Raw genomic sequence first — 18,534 nt, 5'->3', positions numbered from 1 at the left:
ATGTTCCAGCTCTCTGCTCTCCACTTTACATCAATAGGAAGGCCATATTATCCCATTTTTAATTTTATACCAAATGCATAAGTAGATTTTCTGGCACAGTGTATAATTTCATTCATTGTAGCACACAGCATGAGTGTACCCTCATTAATTGTGAGAAAAAGCGGAGTTGGTCGTATTCTGCACCAAAAAGAGTTTGGTTGTAAAGGGGGTGGGGGGGAGGTGGGGGGGATTACAATTAACGTGAGTTTCCTTTGCACCTGATATGTCAAGTACACTCTTCACTGTAATATTCATGAAAGCATGTGATAGATTTGTGAATTAAGTCCTCCAATGTTAGCTTTTGATTTTTAAGCTGCTTATGTAGGATTTGTTGGCCTGAGGGAACGCGGTCACACCATAATGTTAATAATTTCCTAATTTGACGAGTGGAAACAAAAGAAGACGAGGCTGGGTTTTGTTTGCTTTTGACTACTGTGGAGTGAAATCGAATCACACGAGGAAAATGATAAGATGCTTGAAGGACAAAACCAAATCAACACGAAAGAGATTTCTCGGGTAGCGTAGAAATAATAAATAAGAACTTTTATCAGGAAGAATCCACCTTGTTTCACACCTGTGTGTATTTGTGAGGCTCTTTTACTTTGTATCTGGATGGTAGTTCCAATGCCTGGCTGACCTACTGCCTGAGTAAGTGCCTTGGGGTTTCGGCCAGGACCCAAGCAGGCACAGTTCCAGCCCTAGATCAAGCCATCCATCTGCATTAAACAAAGGATTAGGGACCCCATGGCCTGCTGCAAACTCCACAGGCCAAAGCAGCTACAGGCGACGGTCAGGTGGAGCCTTCAGTCCACTCAGCATTATCTGCTCAGGTGACACACAGTCGCTTGAACGTAACTGCCAATCGTCCACGAAACACTCAGGGAAACAGCTTTCTTCCTCATGTATTGCTATTAATCCCTGTGAGAGAATTTCTGTGTCTTGACTCTATTCTCTCTTCTTTTCTCGCTCTACAGCAGAGTCATGTCTTCCAAGCAAGCCACGTCTCCTTTCGCCTCTGTGGTTGACGGGGATGATGCCATGACTCAGGAGCACTTGTCTTGGGAGAAAGAGGAGAGTGCTGAGGCCCATGGCACCCCACAGCTGCCCCTGCACAGTCTGCTCCACGGAAAAGCCCATCCCGATGAAATGCAGCCGCTCAGCAGCGTACCGCCAGAGAGCGACTGGGACAGCCTGGTGTCAGCCCAACAGCGCATGGTGAGACATGTCAACGTACTACATACATGCACCAAAAAAAGCACAAACATAAATTACTCATCATAATCGCACTACAAGATGCATTATGAGTGGTTGGTAGTGCTGCTGAGAGTGAAATCTATTTGAGAATCAAAAAATTCAAGACAAAAAGATTTTTCGACTCTAAACCACTGTGAATTTCCATTTAGAAGAACAGACTGAGATGTGACCCTGGGTTGAATTAAATTTACGGAGAAGTAATTGCTACCTGTGAAGATTCACTGAATGTCCTCCAAGCAAAGTAAAGTTTGCCTAACTTTGCAAAAAAAATGTTCTGTTTAAACTCTAGACCGTTTTCACATTTATTTGGTGCCCTTGTGGAAAGAAACTGTTTGAATAGTTGTGTGGGGGGCGGGGGGCATAAATGGTGAAGTTAAAGTTGCCTTTTAAAGAAAGCTGGGTAATGCAGGACAATTTCAAACCTGGGAGTGTGCACTAATGGTGTTCTGTCCTCCCTTGGGTATTCAAGATCGAGGCTCAGCAGGAACTCATTGTTCCTGGCTTGTACAAAGAAGCTCAGCCGATATTCTGTCCCTAGCTCCAGCCCCATGGTTCTGTAATACTGTGAAACCTCTGGGATCTTCAGAGCCAGCTCTGCCAAACACTAACCCATCAGCTATTATTAGGTTAAACAGAGGACCTCTAACTCTCCCCTGAATAATGCGAATGCCACATAAAATTGCATCACGACCGATGAAAGGGCATGTAGCCTTTTCTGCTTCCTTTAGCTCATATTCTTGTCGCTATTAAAGAAACATGTCTTGTCCTTGGTGCGTGGGTGTTGTTTTTCTTGTTGTGTATAAGCTACATCTGCAGCCAAACCCCAAACGCTGTACATTCTAAGCGCAGAGCTGCTTTGATGTGAGCGGAGCAAAGAAGAGCACAGGCACTTGTGGGCTATAGACATGGGAGGCAGGTGGTTGTCCGTGACAGACGGGTCTGTAGTAAAGAGACCCAGAGGGCCTCTGAAGTAGCTCTGCAGTTGGCCACTGAGACCCTCAACACCTCAGCATTGCAGCACGCACACACACAGAACACACACACACACACCCAGACAGACATATGAATAGCCTCGGTAGCAGACTGCTTGTGATGCTGTGGTGTGTATGCTGACAGTGTAGGTAATTGACAGGCAAAGGATCACTCAGGTGTTGCCCTCTTCTGTGGTACTGGATGTCGCTGAGAGGATCTTAGCAAGTTTTACAAGCTGGAGCTAAAAATACATAGAAAATGTGTATAAATATGTACAAAAAATATTCCATAAAAAATAGAAATACTAGAATACTATTTTTTCACATGACACCTCTGTAAAATGTTCACAAAGCGCCTCAAAAAAAAAAAAAGGCAAATAAAGTCAATTGCAAAAAGTAACAAGTAATAAAGAAATCATTGAAAATGGGAAAAAAGGGGATGCAAAAAACAATTAGGACAATCGATGAAATTACAATTTTTTGTAATTTGTAAATTTTGTTTTTGACAACTTGCATATTGTCTTAAGATTGATTGATAAGTTTAATGTTGCAGCACTGTAGAAAATGTAGGTCAAAATGTGATCTTTTACTGAGGTAAACAAGGCCAGTGGCCATCAAAGTAAAACAAGAAAGATGAAGGTCTTAAAAGAGTTTAAGCAGTTTGATTGGAGTTCATCACATCATAGACGGGCAGATGATGGCTTTTCTAAATGTCAAAGGATGAATGTTTGAGCATTTTTATGTAATTCATCATTGCCTGCTGTAGCCTTTGTTTTTGGATTAATTAAGTTTAGAAGCTGCTTAAAAGGAATAAGTAAAAAAGACAAAATGAGCAACAGAGAAAAGAGCAGAAAGGTAAAATGGAGGAGGACAGGCACAGATAGAGAGAAGAAAAGGCATAAGGCGAAAGGAATGAGAGTGTTGCCTTTGCTGATTACCTGACTCCACCGCTGTGCCATGCGTCTGTGTGGGCTGTGCCCTGAACCCATGCCAGCTGATTAACCCAGCACTGCTCCACTCCCCTCAAGCACTCTCCACTGTCTCTGCCACACTGCATAATCATCCAGCACAGGGCTGGGAGGTGCAGAGTCGGCCGGTAGGTCGTGCCACCCTGGCGCTTGGTACCAGACCACCCTACACACCACTGCAACTCTGCCTGGAGCTCGACATGCAACGCAGGGATGAGAATTTGGCACTGTCAACATTCCTGCCCAGTCCACCGCATTCCTGACTTTTTATTTAGGGTTGTCAGTGGCTCCAGACATGGTTCTATCATTTAGCCCTGCTGTATTACACTCTGTTATCACACTGCTGTTGATTAAAGCTCACTCTATGATAGGCGTGCAGTATGTGTTGGACTCAGATGTGTGTCATGTTTATTCTCTTCACTATGGAGGGCCAAATCTTAAATCAGAGCTAAGTGTTCCCCCGTTAAAGGCTGCAAACTCCTGGCTGCTTAGCTACCTTCTGCTTTCTCAGACTCCACAAACCATAATTAACACCACCTTCTGTCAGACGTAACCCTCAGCCATGGTCTGTGTGCTGACTATACACTCCCATGTGAAGAGTATTCTCTCCCTCGCTCTCCCCGCGTCAAGCTCTCTCCCATTCTTCTCCCCATTTCCATCATGTCTCTGTTTGTGCACAGGGGGCACTCAGCCAGTCAGCCAGAGACAGGACCCTTAGTTAAATACTAAACCATACACAGGTGGGACTGAAAAACAACAACAGCTTGAGACAGGACACAGATTTACGATAGCTCGAGGCACTCAGCTGAGAATAGGTCTCCACTAGAAAATGAACAAATTACACAGCAGTCACCCTAACACAAATGCACACTCAAAAGCAATTTGAAAAATTACACTTGGGAGGTTTCTCTGTGTAGTCTCTGCAGATGAAAAGTAAAGCCTGAGCACATTATGGATATGCCCTATAAAAGTGTACCTCATCATTTCATCTCAGTTTTTCACTTGTCATGTCTCATTTACCAGCGCAGCTAGCTCTGTTGAAGATACAGAAGCTGCTGTATGAAAGCCAGAGAAGGAGCCATTTGATATGGCCAAATGGCCCCTGAGCCACAAAAACCTAGCAATCACTGCATTTGAATGAAAAACTGTCAAAAAGCTCAGTGGAGCCCCGACAGAACGCGGAAACACACTCGTCATTTAATACAAATCCCATCCCTTGTTGCCACCCCTCCCAACTTTTGTTTGTCTTACAGGAATCTGACAGCAATAAAGTATGCTCCCTGTACTCCTTCCGGAACAATTCCACTTCCCCACACAAGCCGGAGGAGGGGGCCCGGGAGCGAAGTGACCTGCTGAGCGGATCAGCGTTTGGAACTCCGGAGCGCCGCAAAGGAAGCCTGGCAGACGTAGTGGACACGCTGAAGCAGAAGAAGCTGGAGGAGATGACAAAGACAGAGCAAGACGGTATGACTCTGTGTGTGTGTGTGTGTGTGCGTGTGTCTGTGTGTGTGTGTGCGTGTGTGTGGTGTTTGGGTTATGGTTCTAGGAATCCCTTTTCCCTCCTAAGCGCGCCTGATCTTTGCAAATGTTCCCTTCTCCTTTTTATAAGCCTCTAGCTTCCTGACTGTCCACCTCTTTTCTCTTGTATCTTTCTGTCTCACACAGTCATGCGGGCACACACAAGCTGGGAATACTGACGTTACAGTGTTTCCAGTTTGTTCTGAACCTCTTCCAATGTGACAAAGACTGAGCGGCAGTGCACCTCAGCATAAGTGTGGTCTCCCCTGTGCCAAGGCAAACTCTTTGACTATAAAACTCATAGTGCTGACCTGATGCCAGGAACATTACCTCTTTAGATTTTGCTCCACAGAACACTTTTCACTCAGCGCAGGTATTCATCAAAGTTCTCTACCCACAAACAGCCCGAGCCCTTCTCACGGGTTTTACCTGCTTCACGTGCCTAATTAATTCATCTTATTTAACACACCATGACGATTTCAGACGTATTTTCCTGCAAGCACAGACGGAGGAAAAAAAGATCATTTTCTGTGACAAGACTGTTAGGTCTATGTCGTATCCGCACCCCGTTTCACCCCGCTCGACTCGTCCTCTCACAGCCTGCAGTCTATCAAGAGTATGGCGGAAAAACAAATATTTGAAAGAGCTGCTGAAACACATCCCCCTTCTTAATTAGGGCTGTAGTAATATAACTACATCCAATCAAATGTTAAACCCCCTTGGGAATGCATGTGTCTCATTTAGTGTCTGGGGAGCTCTTAGCTTAAGCACTTCATCAGACGAATAAATTAGACCTCTGTTAGCCTAAAAATAATTTGCCACTTCTTTTTTAAGTGTGCGTTTGGTGATCTTTGTGTCAGAGCATCACAGGCCTCTCACCAGATAATCATTTAGCCACGTGCTGATGTCGGGACTGATTATTTGTGGTGTCGTTCGGATAATAAAGAACAATCAGAACAGAACAATCAGTCCTTATTCATCCGGACACCTATAATTTGGAGATTTGGAGCTCAAAAGTTTTGGATTACCGGAAGAAAATGGCCAACAAAGGTGAAGCATCAAACAAAAAAACACGTTGGTGCACATAAACATGCCAACATGCCCCCCCCCCCCCATATGTGCCATTCTAATTATTCATACTGCAATCGATACCTTTTATATTATTTAATGACCTTGGCAGTTAAGCAAAATACATAATAAAATTCAGAATTAATGCTCATAAGACTGCAATACAGCAGAGGCATTTTTCTCTGGGTTCATGTGGGTTTCTTCTAAACCTTCTAGTTTTCTTCCACATCAGCAGACATGAATATTATTCCGTATTCTCACTTCTGGTCTTGTTGACACTGGGCTGATCCCAGGATGCAGGAGAATGTCGGCTCACAGCACCCTACGGGACAAATTTTGGTTGGTAATAAGAGCAAAGCAGTTCTGCTACCAGTTCTTTGTTTTACCCGAAGGTAAGAATGTATTTCATATGTGTCTTGTTTCTTGCGGAGTTGATTTTCAGGGTAAGGCTGTCAGTGCTCTCTGTAGCGACGGCGGGCGTTATGGTAATGAGCCCCAGCTGGTGAAGGCTGGTTGTTGCAGTAATTTAAATGGTCAAGTGCAGCTTGTAATCCAGGGCCGTATGTTAGCGCAGGGAGGAGAGGGTGCTTTAGAGTGCCATACAGCTGTTTTAATCTCCTGTTAATAATAGAGACTTGGTCTGCCTCATGCGCTGTGTATCATCACCACCTAAATAAACTCCCTTGTTGGAGGAAATTAGTTTCTGAGCAGGGAACACAGAAGAAGACAAGAGCCTCACAAAGTTCAGCATGCTGTCCCCAAGCTGCAGGAACTGAGAGATACTCTGTTCTTGAGAGCACTTGAGGAAGCTTCAGTGGTGATGATCAGTGATTACTGTAAAATGAAGGGAGAGGGACTCTTAGAAGCTGCTGAAGGAAAACCTCATGAAAACCTTTGAGAAATCATAATCTTATGTCTTTGTTTATGGAGAGAGACACCGTTGGAAATTGAAAAGGACAGAATTAACCTATTAAAGGACATACAAGAAGGTTGGAGAAGCCATTTGTTGTCTTAATGATGTTGCTAATGTGGCACAAGCAACAGATGAGCTAAATATATCGCTTATCTAAGCATGACAACTGTTGTGTCTAATTCTGCTGCTTTGGTGCCTGCCTGGTCGGGATCACCGAGGTCCTCAGAGACTCTTCACCATCTGCTGCCATTCTTCTCTGGGCTTCCTTGTCTGGTCAGGATAGTTCATTGTCCTGATGGACTGGGGATGTATGCTGTGACCTGAAGTGTGGAGGGAAAGCAAATGGTCTGTGGGACACTTTTCCCACAGTACATTGCTCATATATGAGACGTGAGATTCCACTTTAAAGTGATGTTAACGTTGGTGGATGCTTTGGGTGGTTTGGAAAGCTTCCTGGACATGGTATCCAAATATTGATATCTGAACCTTTTCAGTGAAAATAAGACTAAAAATACAGTATCTGAAAGGTTAGGGTGAAGTGGAAAAAATATTTTTGGTGATTTTGGTTATCTGACCTTTTAGTGGAAATGAGCAGAATTAGCATTAGACAATACCTCAGCAAATATCTTGGCTTCTCTTATTAATACTGTATGTCTTCATCCAAAGAAAATTATTCGTGTTTCCTTGTTGACCACCAATTCTTCTAAGCATTATAACAATAGAGGTGGTCTCAGTATTATAGGTACCACTCCTCCATTTTTCCATCTCTATATATTTGTACCCTTTCACCCTTTCTATCCTTCCACCCTTCCTCTCCATTTCTGGTCCTTAAAGTGCTTTAAGTGCTTGTGACTGTGCTAATGAATGAAAATGTCCTCCCAGCAGCAAGCACTGCATTTAGCTGAATAGTCACCTTTGCTGTAAAAGCTCTATTAGGCCCAGTTGCCAGCAGGGCTAACGATTGTGCCCCATGTTTATTTACTAGGTATTGTAAATGCATTATTTATGGAAAGGTCTCCAGACAGCACTTGTCAAGAGTTAAAAATACCAGTATAAAGTATTGGGGGGAAAAAGAAAAATAGCCACTATTATAAAAACCCAAGGTGACCTTGATTTGATTCACATGCAATTAGAACAGTTTTATATAATGCACTAAAGTATGAATCAATACTGTGCAAGTCAACACAGGAATACTTTGTGTGTTGCGTCTTTATGGTCGTCCTGAAGACAAGGACGGGTAATTGGGTTAAGCTTCCTGTCTTAGCTTTAGGAATTTTGCTGGGCTCAGTATCTGTTAAGTCCTTCCCAGTGAACCCAGCGCTGAACTGGATGCAGTTATGTGTCGTTGGTCATCTTTGGGATATTGAGTGGTATGCAGCAGAGGCTGAGTCTCGTTTTTTTTTTTTCTTTTGGTCTGCTGAATAAAGAAACTGTCTCCATCAGATGCATATAGATATGAGACAAGCAAACAAAAAAAGAGCAATAAATGTTCTCAATTCAATGTTTAGTCATTTTAAAATAGCTTCAGTCGAGTTGTGTTACGTATCTCCCTTCCAGTGTTAGTTAAAGCAACCTTTTCAACCATTTCACCGGTGCTGAACACAATAGCTGTGATATCCTGAATCACGTGTTGCGGCTCAGTTCCCTGGATGCTGTTGAGACAAACAGGCTGCATGTGATCCAGGGCCACCCAGTCAATGAACAGGTGTGGTGTGAGGACATTTAAGACCACTATTAAACTGACAGTGAAGACTTTTCACATATAATCTATAGCTATAATCTATAATTATCACTAACCTAACCTTTTCCCAGCTTTCATTCAGGTAAAAAATGGGCAAGCAGACACACACACACACTGTCAAATATATTGAAACTAAAACAGAAAAAAGATGTCATTTCTTAATACTGCAGCTTTTGAGATCAGCGGATACAGTAGGTGCTTAAGCAGAATACTCAACACCTGGAGCCCTTTGACAGAGTCACGGCTAATTAGCTTAGCAAAGGGGAGCCATACCAGCATTCAGCTAAACTGCGACTTCTTTTCAATCTCAGGTAGAAGGATATTTAATGGTTACCGAGAAAAGAGTTAACCTATTACAGCAGCAGGTCACCAAACCATTGCTTGTGACATGAAACAGCACAAAACGGTAAACCACTGTGAGCTAAATGTGTTCAGGTATGGCGGTTACATGTGTGTACTGTATGTGGTCCTGTGTTATCACTTAGACCTTTCTTCCTCTCCCTCTGCCCTTATCACCTCTCCTCTATTTAGAAGTGTAATCCCCCCGGCGGGGTTGTGTATTATCACTGTATAATGACTGTGCAGTAGGTTGAGTGTGGAGGAGTGATCAGCATTGTGTGCGTGGCCCCAGGTCATTATCCTCTATTACAACAGGCCATGTAATGAGATTCAGGGATGGGTGAAAGCTTTGGAAGAGAATAGGATCAGCTGTAAGCCTGTGGTCTGATTAGCGCTGATGAACTCTTGACTCTGTTGTAACACCGTCCCCTGTCAGTGTCACATCCCCTGCTGACTCCAAACGGCGGCTCACAGGAAATTGGCTGCAGGTGCTTAATAGCAGCAACAGATTTATCTTTTGGAAATTCATTTAGTTTAAATGTAGCATTAAAAAAGATTCTGCAAAGGTTTTCCAAAGGTATATCACTGTAGCTATAATACAGTCCGTATCATACATTACTTCCCTCCCCCGAGACAGACTGATGCACTTTCTCCCCTCCTCTTTTAGTTCCCTCCCTTCTCCCCTCTCCTCTCATCCCAGCTGCCATGTCATCTGGTTCTGCTTTATCCCACCTAATTAATAGGAATCTTTGTTATAATGATCTGAGCATGAGCGTCTGACTCTATGCATATGCAATGAGGGCTGGAAATCCAGTTGCCTTGGTTGCCGATTTTGAGGCGCTCTTCACACATAGCTCTACGCTGCCTCTGAGTGCAGCATCCGACCGGACGGCGTGAGGCCGGGACCCTCCTGGCAGGACACACACAGGCCACACATCAGTCAAGCACCAGCATTTCTCCTGTGCGCCGCGTTCCCGGGTCCTTTAATAATCTGTTCTTTATTCTGTCAACATGATTTCAGCAGGCTACTTATCTTGATGCAAGTAATCTATTTGATCAAACAGCCAATATAGTTTTGTGTGTGTGAGTGAGTGTGCGCATGCTTGCATGCACTGTATATGTCAGTGTGGGCTTTCCTGTGTGTGTGTGTGTGTGTGTGTGTGTGTGTGTGTGTGTGTGTGTTCTCTCTTGGCCTGTGGCGTGGTGCACCAGCCCAGCAGAGCAGTGCTCTGGTCTGTCACTTTTGTTTGAATAGGTAATGTAGATCTGTTCAGGCTGAAGAGACATGAGCTGGAATCGCTTGTTAGGACACATGATCAAAAGCGGCTCTCTGCTCTCTGCCAATCAACCCTCTTGTCACCCTGTGAAGCAGACGTTAAATAGATTTTTCGGCTGTATGCCGCGGGCAGCCTGCCAGCCTGACATGTGAACTTTCACAAAAAAGATACCCTGCCCCTCACCACCCCCCTAATCTCACTTTCCTATCCTCTTCCTTTTCGTCCAGTTCTGCTTTGCTTCTTTCTTTTTCCTCACACCTTCTCCATGTTTTCTCTACTATCTTGTCACCCTGACCTGATACAGATCAACATTTTCCCTCCTCCTAAGATTTTTTGTCTCCCACCCCATCTTACTTTCCAGTGACAAAGTTGCTCCTATGCCAGGCTGAGATCAGAGCCCAGGGCTAAATGGAGTGTCTGTATGAGGGGACTAGGGAGCACAGAGTGCATGGTCCACTGCTGAATTATGTATTTACTATCTGTTCCAAAACAGAGCCCTCACATAACACTGCCACGTCCCCACAGGACGACGGGGGCCAACACAGGTTTCACTTTACACAAGCTAAGATATAGATTTTGTTGCCCCTTTCAAAACCGGGAACCCTTTCTGCTGTCTTGGTCATTCAGATGACAAAACAAGCAGCTGCTTCTTCAATGTGCCATTCTTTGCATTCAAGATCACCTTCCCCACTTCTCATATTCCGATTAGTCAACAGTAGCAACTGCTGTGGAGCATTCCAGGGGCCATCTTCCCGGGTTTCAGCTGTTGAGCGTGTCCCCCTGCACCCATGTAGCACAAAACTCCCATTGTGATCCTGGCTTACTGGCTGCACAGGAACCCCTTGATAGGAGGAAACGGGTGTCTCTGAGAGACAAATCACAGCCAGGGTTGCACAGAGGCTTGTTTGTCTTTACATACTCACACACCCGCACACTGGTTTTAGGCATGTCTCGTCTGTGACGTCACTGCTTGTGCAGCGGTAATTTGGGGTAAAATATTTATAGTTGCTGTTGGGAAAAACAATAGATTTGCCTCAGTGCCATATGTGGGTAATTGGGCAGCTTGTAATGGCCTTACTGTTTTAGGTGACGCCGCAGTTTTTGGAGGGGCACAGAGATGTTGAAACACTGACACATAAGAAGGCAGTAGCCATTAATGCTACTATATCTGTCATTGGGCCGCGAAGCCAAGAATTGGAAAATGCGAATAAGAGGAACATGAAGGGGGGACATACACAGTCAAACTTGGTATCGTTGAGAGTGGAGGGGGAGGGGCTGAGGCAGTCAGAAATGGGGAGAACAGGGGGTATTCCACAATGGGATAGGGTGCAGAGGGAGGGCACATGTGTCCTGCTGTGTGTGTGTGTGTGTGTGTGTGTGTGTGTGTGTGTGTGTGTGTGTGTGAATGCCTGCAGTAGGGTTACACTGGGAAACTTGTGTGCCAGCTCAGTATCACTGTCCTCGCTGTGGCATTCAGCTCCCAAGCATTCTCCACACATAACTTGACAAAAGAGCTGGGGTCATCTGACCAAGGATCAAAATAGTGTGAGTGTAACTCACACCCTGGGCACAGACAGCCTCTGTGGCCTGCTAATGATTTCAGAGCACATTGCGGGCTTGTTCTGTAAGTCAGACATACGTCAGCCATCCAGCCAAGAGATCCGCCTCGACACAAGCAAACATGACAGCTAGTGTACATGCAGCCTATTAACATATTTGCATTGTTTTTTCCCCCAAAACATCAAGCATGAATGTCGTGCACCAAACTTTGACGGTTGCCTCTTGAACAAAGAGACTGTTTAATCAGCAGTGATGAAACAGATGTTTCCTCCTACTCGATGCTTTTTCTTTCTCCTTGTTCAATAACATTACATGCGACAGCAGATGAGATGAGGATGTCAGAAGAAACGAATAGAAATGTGTTTTATTGCACTGCAAAGCCTGAGTGCCAATGATTATAATTATTTGATGAACGTCATCTCTCTTTGGAAGTACCTCCAGAATAATTTTTTAAGTCTGCACCGGTTGGGTGGTTAATATGTTTTTAAAACTACGTTGTGAATTGCACATCATGAAGTTCATTCAATTAGTTGACATTGAATTTAGGATAAATGACTCGTTGGGGCAGCCTATTTGTTACACTTGTCTGAATTAGCATAATATTGGAAAAAGGAAATTGTGTCATTTTATTCATTTTACTTCTTCACTGCACACCTCATCTCCTTCATTTCCTTCTTCTTTGTCATTTTTTTCTGGGTGGGTGGCACTTTTTCCCGACAAAGCCAATACTGTAAGCCGGTTGTTAGCTTCCCTGTTGTGAGCTGGATCAACGAGCTCAGTCACTCATGAGAAGCAAATTTCTCCATCTTTGCCCAGCAGGTCTCAGTCCGTATGGCTCTGTATCCAACAGGAAGGGGAGTGGGCTGATAGAAAAGAAAATTGCAGCTTCTATTGTTGCTGAACCAACTTGAACAACAGCAAACTGAGACACTTAGCTGTGGGCACATGAATGGGGACCATCAAGGAGTGGGAATGCTTAACCTTTAGAAGTGCTGTGGTTACTTCATTTCTTTATCCAGAGGCAAGGCAAGGAGCAGAATTTCATTCTTAACGTTTTTATTTGTTCAGTAATTGTGGTGCTTAAGTTATAAAAATGTTAGTTCTGGTATTATGACACAGTGTTACAAAAAACCCACAAAAGATATCTATTATTTCTTGAAACTTTTGAATAGTAAGAGGTATTTTTTTTGTTTTTGTTTTAATGTGTGCATCTATCAGAGAACTAATAACATCATCTAAAAATAGTGGCCTTTGGTCTCACATTCCAGTAATCAGTGTTTGTGCATACCGAATTTTGGCATCTTCGTTAACAAAGCTGGCTGCGAGATTCAATAAACGACTTTAATTACCATTTGAAAATGAGAAAGTCAAACTGCAGAAGCATAAATAAAAAATACCCTCAGTGTGAGTTCAGATGTTCTTCTTTTTCTCCTAAAAAACTGTCACTTACTTAAACTGAAATTAGAAGATAATAGTTTGAGGATATGCACACACACACACACACACACACACACACACACACACACACACACTTTAGCAAAATTCAACACATATACCTTATGCTGTATTACCAGAAGTACAGTATATTAGCCTTAGTGTAGTAATTTGTGCTTTTTTTAATATGTCATCTTATGGTTCAGTCTCTGAAGCGCAACACCGTCATCCAGCGTTTATGATGAAATAAAGTTTCGATGTCTATACCCGACACTTGGCCTCACTGCAAATTGTAATGCATTCATGTGGATCCTATTAGTCTCTTTTTGTCCTTGTAGAGTCAGACACCCATTAATTTACTAAATCACACTGAACAGCCATGATCACAGTACCCCACGTTTCCCTCGCACATCTATTAATTTAACATAGATGAATAAATGTGAATGTTTTCGAGCATTGATTAGCAGGCAAGTTTATATCTGACAGTTAAATTGCAGGGTACCCAAAAAAAATCTCTCCAACGCAAGGTACCCAGTAATTTAATTTTTGTGTGAAATTATTATAATTTATTACAGTGTGTGGACCCTAATGATTACCGACATCAAATGGAAATTATAAATTGAAATCAAGTCCACATATTTCTCCTCGTAATGTTCATCTTCACTAGTGCTGATCCCCTCATCAGTGTCGGCTGAGATTGCAGGAGTAATGGCTACTTTTTCTTTGTAGTAAAGCAAACGCGTGCATGCATCACTGTATCTTATTTTTTTTTCTCTTACCTCCTTTCTGTTTTGCTTTCTTGCTCTATTGTTATCTAGTTACAAAAATAAATTAACCAATGTCGCACTTGAGATATTTTAATGTGCCTTGCTTTTTAACGTCTTTATTAGGTTGATTACTATTAAGCCACAAACAATTGTGTAAAAAAAAACTCAGCCACTAGCTACTGAAGACTGTTTTATTTTTCTCAATCTTAATAAACCCCCCACTTCTCTTTGACCTTGTCGGGGGTTTTTTTTAATACTATTTGCTCTTTCTTAATTTAATCAAATTAGCAATTGTTTGTTTCCCCTAATGAGTTAGGGGGTGCATTGTATTGATAGCCGTGCTCAATAGACTCCCTCTGCTGCCTGAATAGAGGCTTTAAAGCAAAGGACAGGAGAGGAAAGGGAATGAAAAGTTCATTTTGCTATCCAAGCATTTAATGGTCCTAGTTCTTAAAAGTGACCTTGTGGGGTATAGAGCGGAGCAGCACAGCAGCTCCTTCCAGATGCACACATGGCATCCATCGGGGGCACAATCACGCACAGTCCCAACACCTCAGGCTCGGACATATGTTGAGTTTTATTTCATTCTTCTGACATTAATCCTATTCACCAGCTGTTCTGCCAGCTGCCACTCTCCGGCTTAAGGGGAGATTGCAGTTTTGGGGGCTCTGAGTACTGGTTTATCTTGGCTCCTCATCTGCTCCTCACGAAGTTTTGATTGGATTTTTTTTCCTTGCCCTCCTCCCACTACTTCCAGGTTCCTTGAGTTGCATACTTTCCTGCAATTTCTCCCTCTCTTTCAACTTCTTTGCTTTTGTTTTTCCCCTCTCTAATTCGTGCGTAGATAAGAGGCTGCAATTTGGCTTTGAATCTGGGCTTTTTCTGGCCCATGCCCTGTGCTAGGCCTATGAGTCTTCAGCAGTGTTTCTTCAAGATGTGTTCAATTAATATGCTCAGAATATTTATTACAAACATCAACAGCAAAGGCTTTCACCAAGGAAGGAAAAAGTTGGTGTTGCGCAGCACTTCTCAGCATGCAGCACACTAGCCTCTTGTTAGCCCTTCAACTTCTCCCAGCCCTTCTTTTTAAGCATTTTTGAGGAATCCCGGTGCTGAAACCTGCTCACTCCACAGTCATCTAACAGCATTTCTGTAGGATTAGCCTGGACATGGCCTCAGCCTGTACAGTTATGATTATTGACATATTGGGTCTGACATATTTCACATTTATGTGCATTGTCTGGAAGCATACTCAAGTGTTCTCAATGTCATTTCTGCTGAAGTACGGCCGGGCAGTCTGCGAGCAAGGGCCGCAATGAATTGATCATTGCTCACTGCTCACTTTAATAATTCAAGCCTGATTGCCACAGAGTGCCGCAGTAAAATGGATTGGGAGAGGTCACATGCTGCACAGCTCAGGAGGTGAAGCCCCTTGGGGATGGTTAATTCATATATGCTTGATAGACACGTGTCCTATTTAGAGAGGTCAGGGTGCTGTGTGTGTATATGTCTTCTCAGAATGGCCAGGTCAACACTGTGGGATTAACACGTTGGTCTGTGCAGATAAAGGCGAGGGATAAAGGAGAAATTCCTGGTCACACAGGCCAGCGTGTTTTGCTGGAAAAAGCTAAAATAATCCAAAAATTACCTGCATCTAATTTCCCAACTGCAAATGTTTGACCTGTGTCTGTATGTGTCGAGGTCTTTCAGCCCACTTGGCATTTAACTCTGCAACCTTCAGTTGTTAATGGAATAAAGACAAGGTATAGAATTAAATTTGCTGGAAGCGACCAAAAAATATTCGCTAAATATCAAAGAAACAGCAACCCACAAACTATAGTTACCACATTGTATAAGACCGTTGAACCAATATCAACCCTGCACACAGCCTCCACAAAGCAGCTTCTTAAACTCCTATTCATGAAAAGACCATTGACCTAACAACAATAACTGATCCGTGACCCGTCTAGACACCAACTGATTTTGCCGCATTTATGAGATATAATGTCGTTCTGTTGAGGTAAAGATGGTACAAAAACGAAGTAAGGAAATCACATTGAAAAGAAATGAGGACAGCAAGGGAGGCCATGTGCCAGAACCTGAGTTGAAGCACATCTCATCCAGGTTACCTACAATTTATTTATAGCAACCATTTACATGCCCAAACATGATAATCTAAAGGTGACTAACAGAGATGTTCACCAAGTGGAATAATGATTAGGTGTCAGTTAAAGAAAGCCCACCACAAGGTGCAGGTGCTCCACAATACTGACATGTCTGGACCTTTTTATTTATGCATGCCAGCACTGGTAATTATGTATTAAAAAGCTGGAATTATTTAACTGCACCAAAAAGTCTTCTGGAAATGGTAAAGGTTATTAAAACTGTTGACAACGAGGAAAGGTAATTGCCTGAAAATGAGCGACAACGCACTGTTGTGCTCAGAATGCCCCCCCCCCCCCCCCCCAGCTCCCTCTTCAGCGTTTGCATTGTGCAGCATCACCCGGGTGTCTAACCTATTGCGTTCCGATTGCTCCCTTGCAATTAGTGCCCTTTTTGTCCTCACTTCAATAACGCCATGATTATGGAGACTTCAGGAGTATTTGCAGCATCCAACAGCTGTTGTCTCAGGGACTACCGGCTGAAAGACAAAAACATGTTTTCTCTCTGCATTTCACTTCCCTGCCTGCCTCTTGTAATTATTATGTTTTATTTGGTGTGATGATGGGGTCTTGTTTTTAGTGTGTCTGTGATTAAGATATTCAAAGGACTCCTTGGAGTGTGTCACAGTCATTTTCTTTTTTATCAATCTCGACTTTTGATTTGTTTCCCGTGCAGTGCAGAGTGGATGGGAAATTAGACGTCAGCCTATCATTGTCTGACTCAGAGTTTTATCTCTGAGATAGAAATTTGTGCCTGAATTAAAGAAATATACTGTTCTAACCCTGAATGTAGCAGAGAAATTGAAGAGCTTTTTCTTAAAAAAAGCAATTTGATACATTCTAGTTCATCTTTCTTTTTTAGAATTTAGGCAGCTTTCATACAGCATCGTACAGTCAATATAAGGAAGTCAATCAAAAGCACTAATATCATATAGAGGAGGCGTTAATGAATAATTTATGACTCTATAAATCATCGCTAAATAAAAGTGATTTGAGTCATTTTCAAACTAAGGCACAGTGGATGTTCCTCATCCCACTGCTTACCTCATTAGACTTAAGCATCACCAGGCTACAGTCATCAACATATCACATTACACGACTATACTTCCTTGACAAGATCCAAAGGGAAAAAAGTTCGGTTTTCATTTCTCACACATTTGTACCAGCATATTTCTTGTCAACATATGCGGGACATGACATCTATTTATTACCCACCATTTCTAGAGCTCTTTGTGCAGTCTAAAACCTGTCCTCACCTTCTGTGGCCCAAGGTATTTTCAACAATTTGCATATGTAATGTTTAGACATTTTATACACTTGTAGGCTTTTTTTTTTTTGTTGGGGCAAGCAACCACGAGCCTTTTCATAAGCTTATTGACCTCCAGTCCTTAGTGTAGGAAGGACATGATTAGACCAGTCTGTCGGGTCTCATACAAGCATACAGTGCATGTATCACGTATTGCATTATTGCCATAATAAATCCATTTTGTTCAGCTTGTTTTACCAATGTAGTTTTAACACCAATTTTTAAAAACTGCAACAAGAAATTATCTATATTTTATGTTGTTGTATAGAGTCAGTCTGTTTTTTTTAAATGGCACATTCTTCAGTTGTGTTATAGCAGTTCACATGTCTTCCTGATGCCGACTTTAGTGTTCTGTGGAGGTTTTGGTTTTGGTTGACTATAAGTGGATTATGACAAAATGGAAAAAATGCACTCCATTCAAGCTGAAGCTTGTTTCCTGTGTTTCTCGGCTTGTCCTCACTGTAAATAGCATTGTTTCGTCATTCAGCTCACAGCGTGAGCCTCTGCATTCTGGGGAGGAAATTATTTATATGGTCAGTGTCAGTTGATCATTGATTTGGTAATTACATGTTTCCCCTTGAGGCCGGGACAACTGATATACAAGGTAAAGCTAAAGGGGAGGTCTCCAAGTCTGTTATCCATGACTTATGGCTAATTTGACTCTGCTAGATAGCCCTCTTTTCTCTGCCAACTGCTTTTCAACACAACAAACACTCGAACACAAGTATCATCTTTCTCCCGGGAGAGCAGTGCACACAGAGAAGCTCAGAATGTGGTGGCAGACAGTTGAAACGATTTCATTGCCGACAACACGGTAATAAAATACCAATAGCTGCATGTTGTAACAAACCATTTTTGTGCTTTGAGGCAGTCTCTGTCTTTTGAAACATGATGGCGCGTTTTGTGCATCAACACATTTGGTGGATTAAACCTTTCAGAGATTCAAAACATTGATATGTTAAAGTAAAGATGGCCTTTTTGGGGGGTTTGGGCCCAAACAGTGCTGGTATATTTGCTAACTTTAATACACACACTGGACTTCATATCTCTATGGCAGTCTGGAGAGCAATTTGGAAATTAGTGTGTCATGAATTTTTAAGATCTGCTTTATTACTGTCCAATCCAATTCCAAAGTGACAAGATTTGATTTGTTTGAAGCTGTGTTTATTTGTCTATTTGGTGTTCCACTCAGCGATTTGAGCTTTTCTACAGTTTGC

General features: G+C 42.7%; 1 protein-coding gene across 7 annotated transcripts in view; it reads left to right on the top strand.

Moving 5' to 3' along the window:
• The window catches only part of sox6 (SRY-box transcription factor 6), a 130,679-nt gene that overhangs the window by 44,835 nt on the left and 67,310 nt on the right, over window positions 1-18,534 (top strand). For all 7 annotated transcript variants that reach the window (XM_076729072.1, XM_076729048.1, XM_076729064.1 and 4 more), the window contains 2 exons: window positions 1,014-1,254; window positions 4,486-4,696. In XM_076729072.1, the coding sequence (XP_076585187.1) occupies window positions 1,021-1,254; window positions 4,486-4,696 (445 nt within the window). In that variant the 5' untranslated portion in view covers window positions 1,014-1,020. The remainder of the gene's footprint in view (window positions 1-1,013; window positions 1,255-4,485; window positions 4,697-18,534) is intronic.

The sequence above is a fragment of the Chaetodon auriga genome, chromosome 1 (genome assembly GCF_051107435.1).
Source record: "Chaetodon auriga isolate fChaAug3 chromosome 1, fChaAug3.hap1, whole genome shotgun sequence".
In the NCBI taxonomy this organism is placed as follows: Eukaryota; Metazoa; Chordata; class Actinopteri; order Chaetodontiformes; family Chaetodontidae; genus Chaetodon; species Chaetodon auriga.
This window is presented reverse-complemented; position numbering and strand designations above follow the sequence as displayed.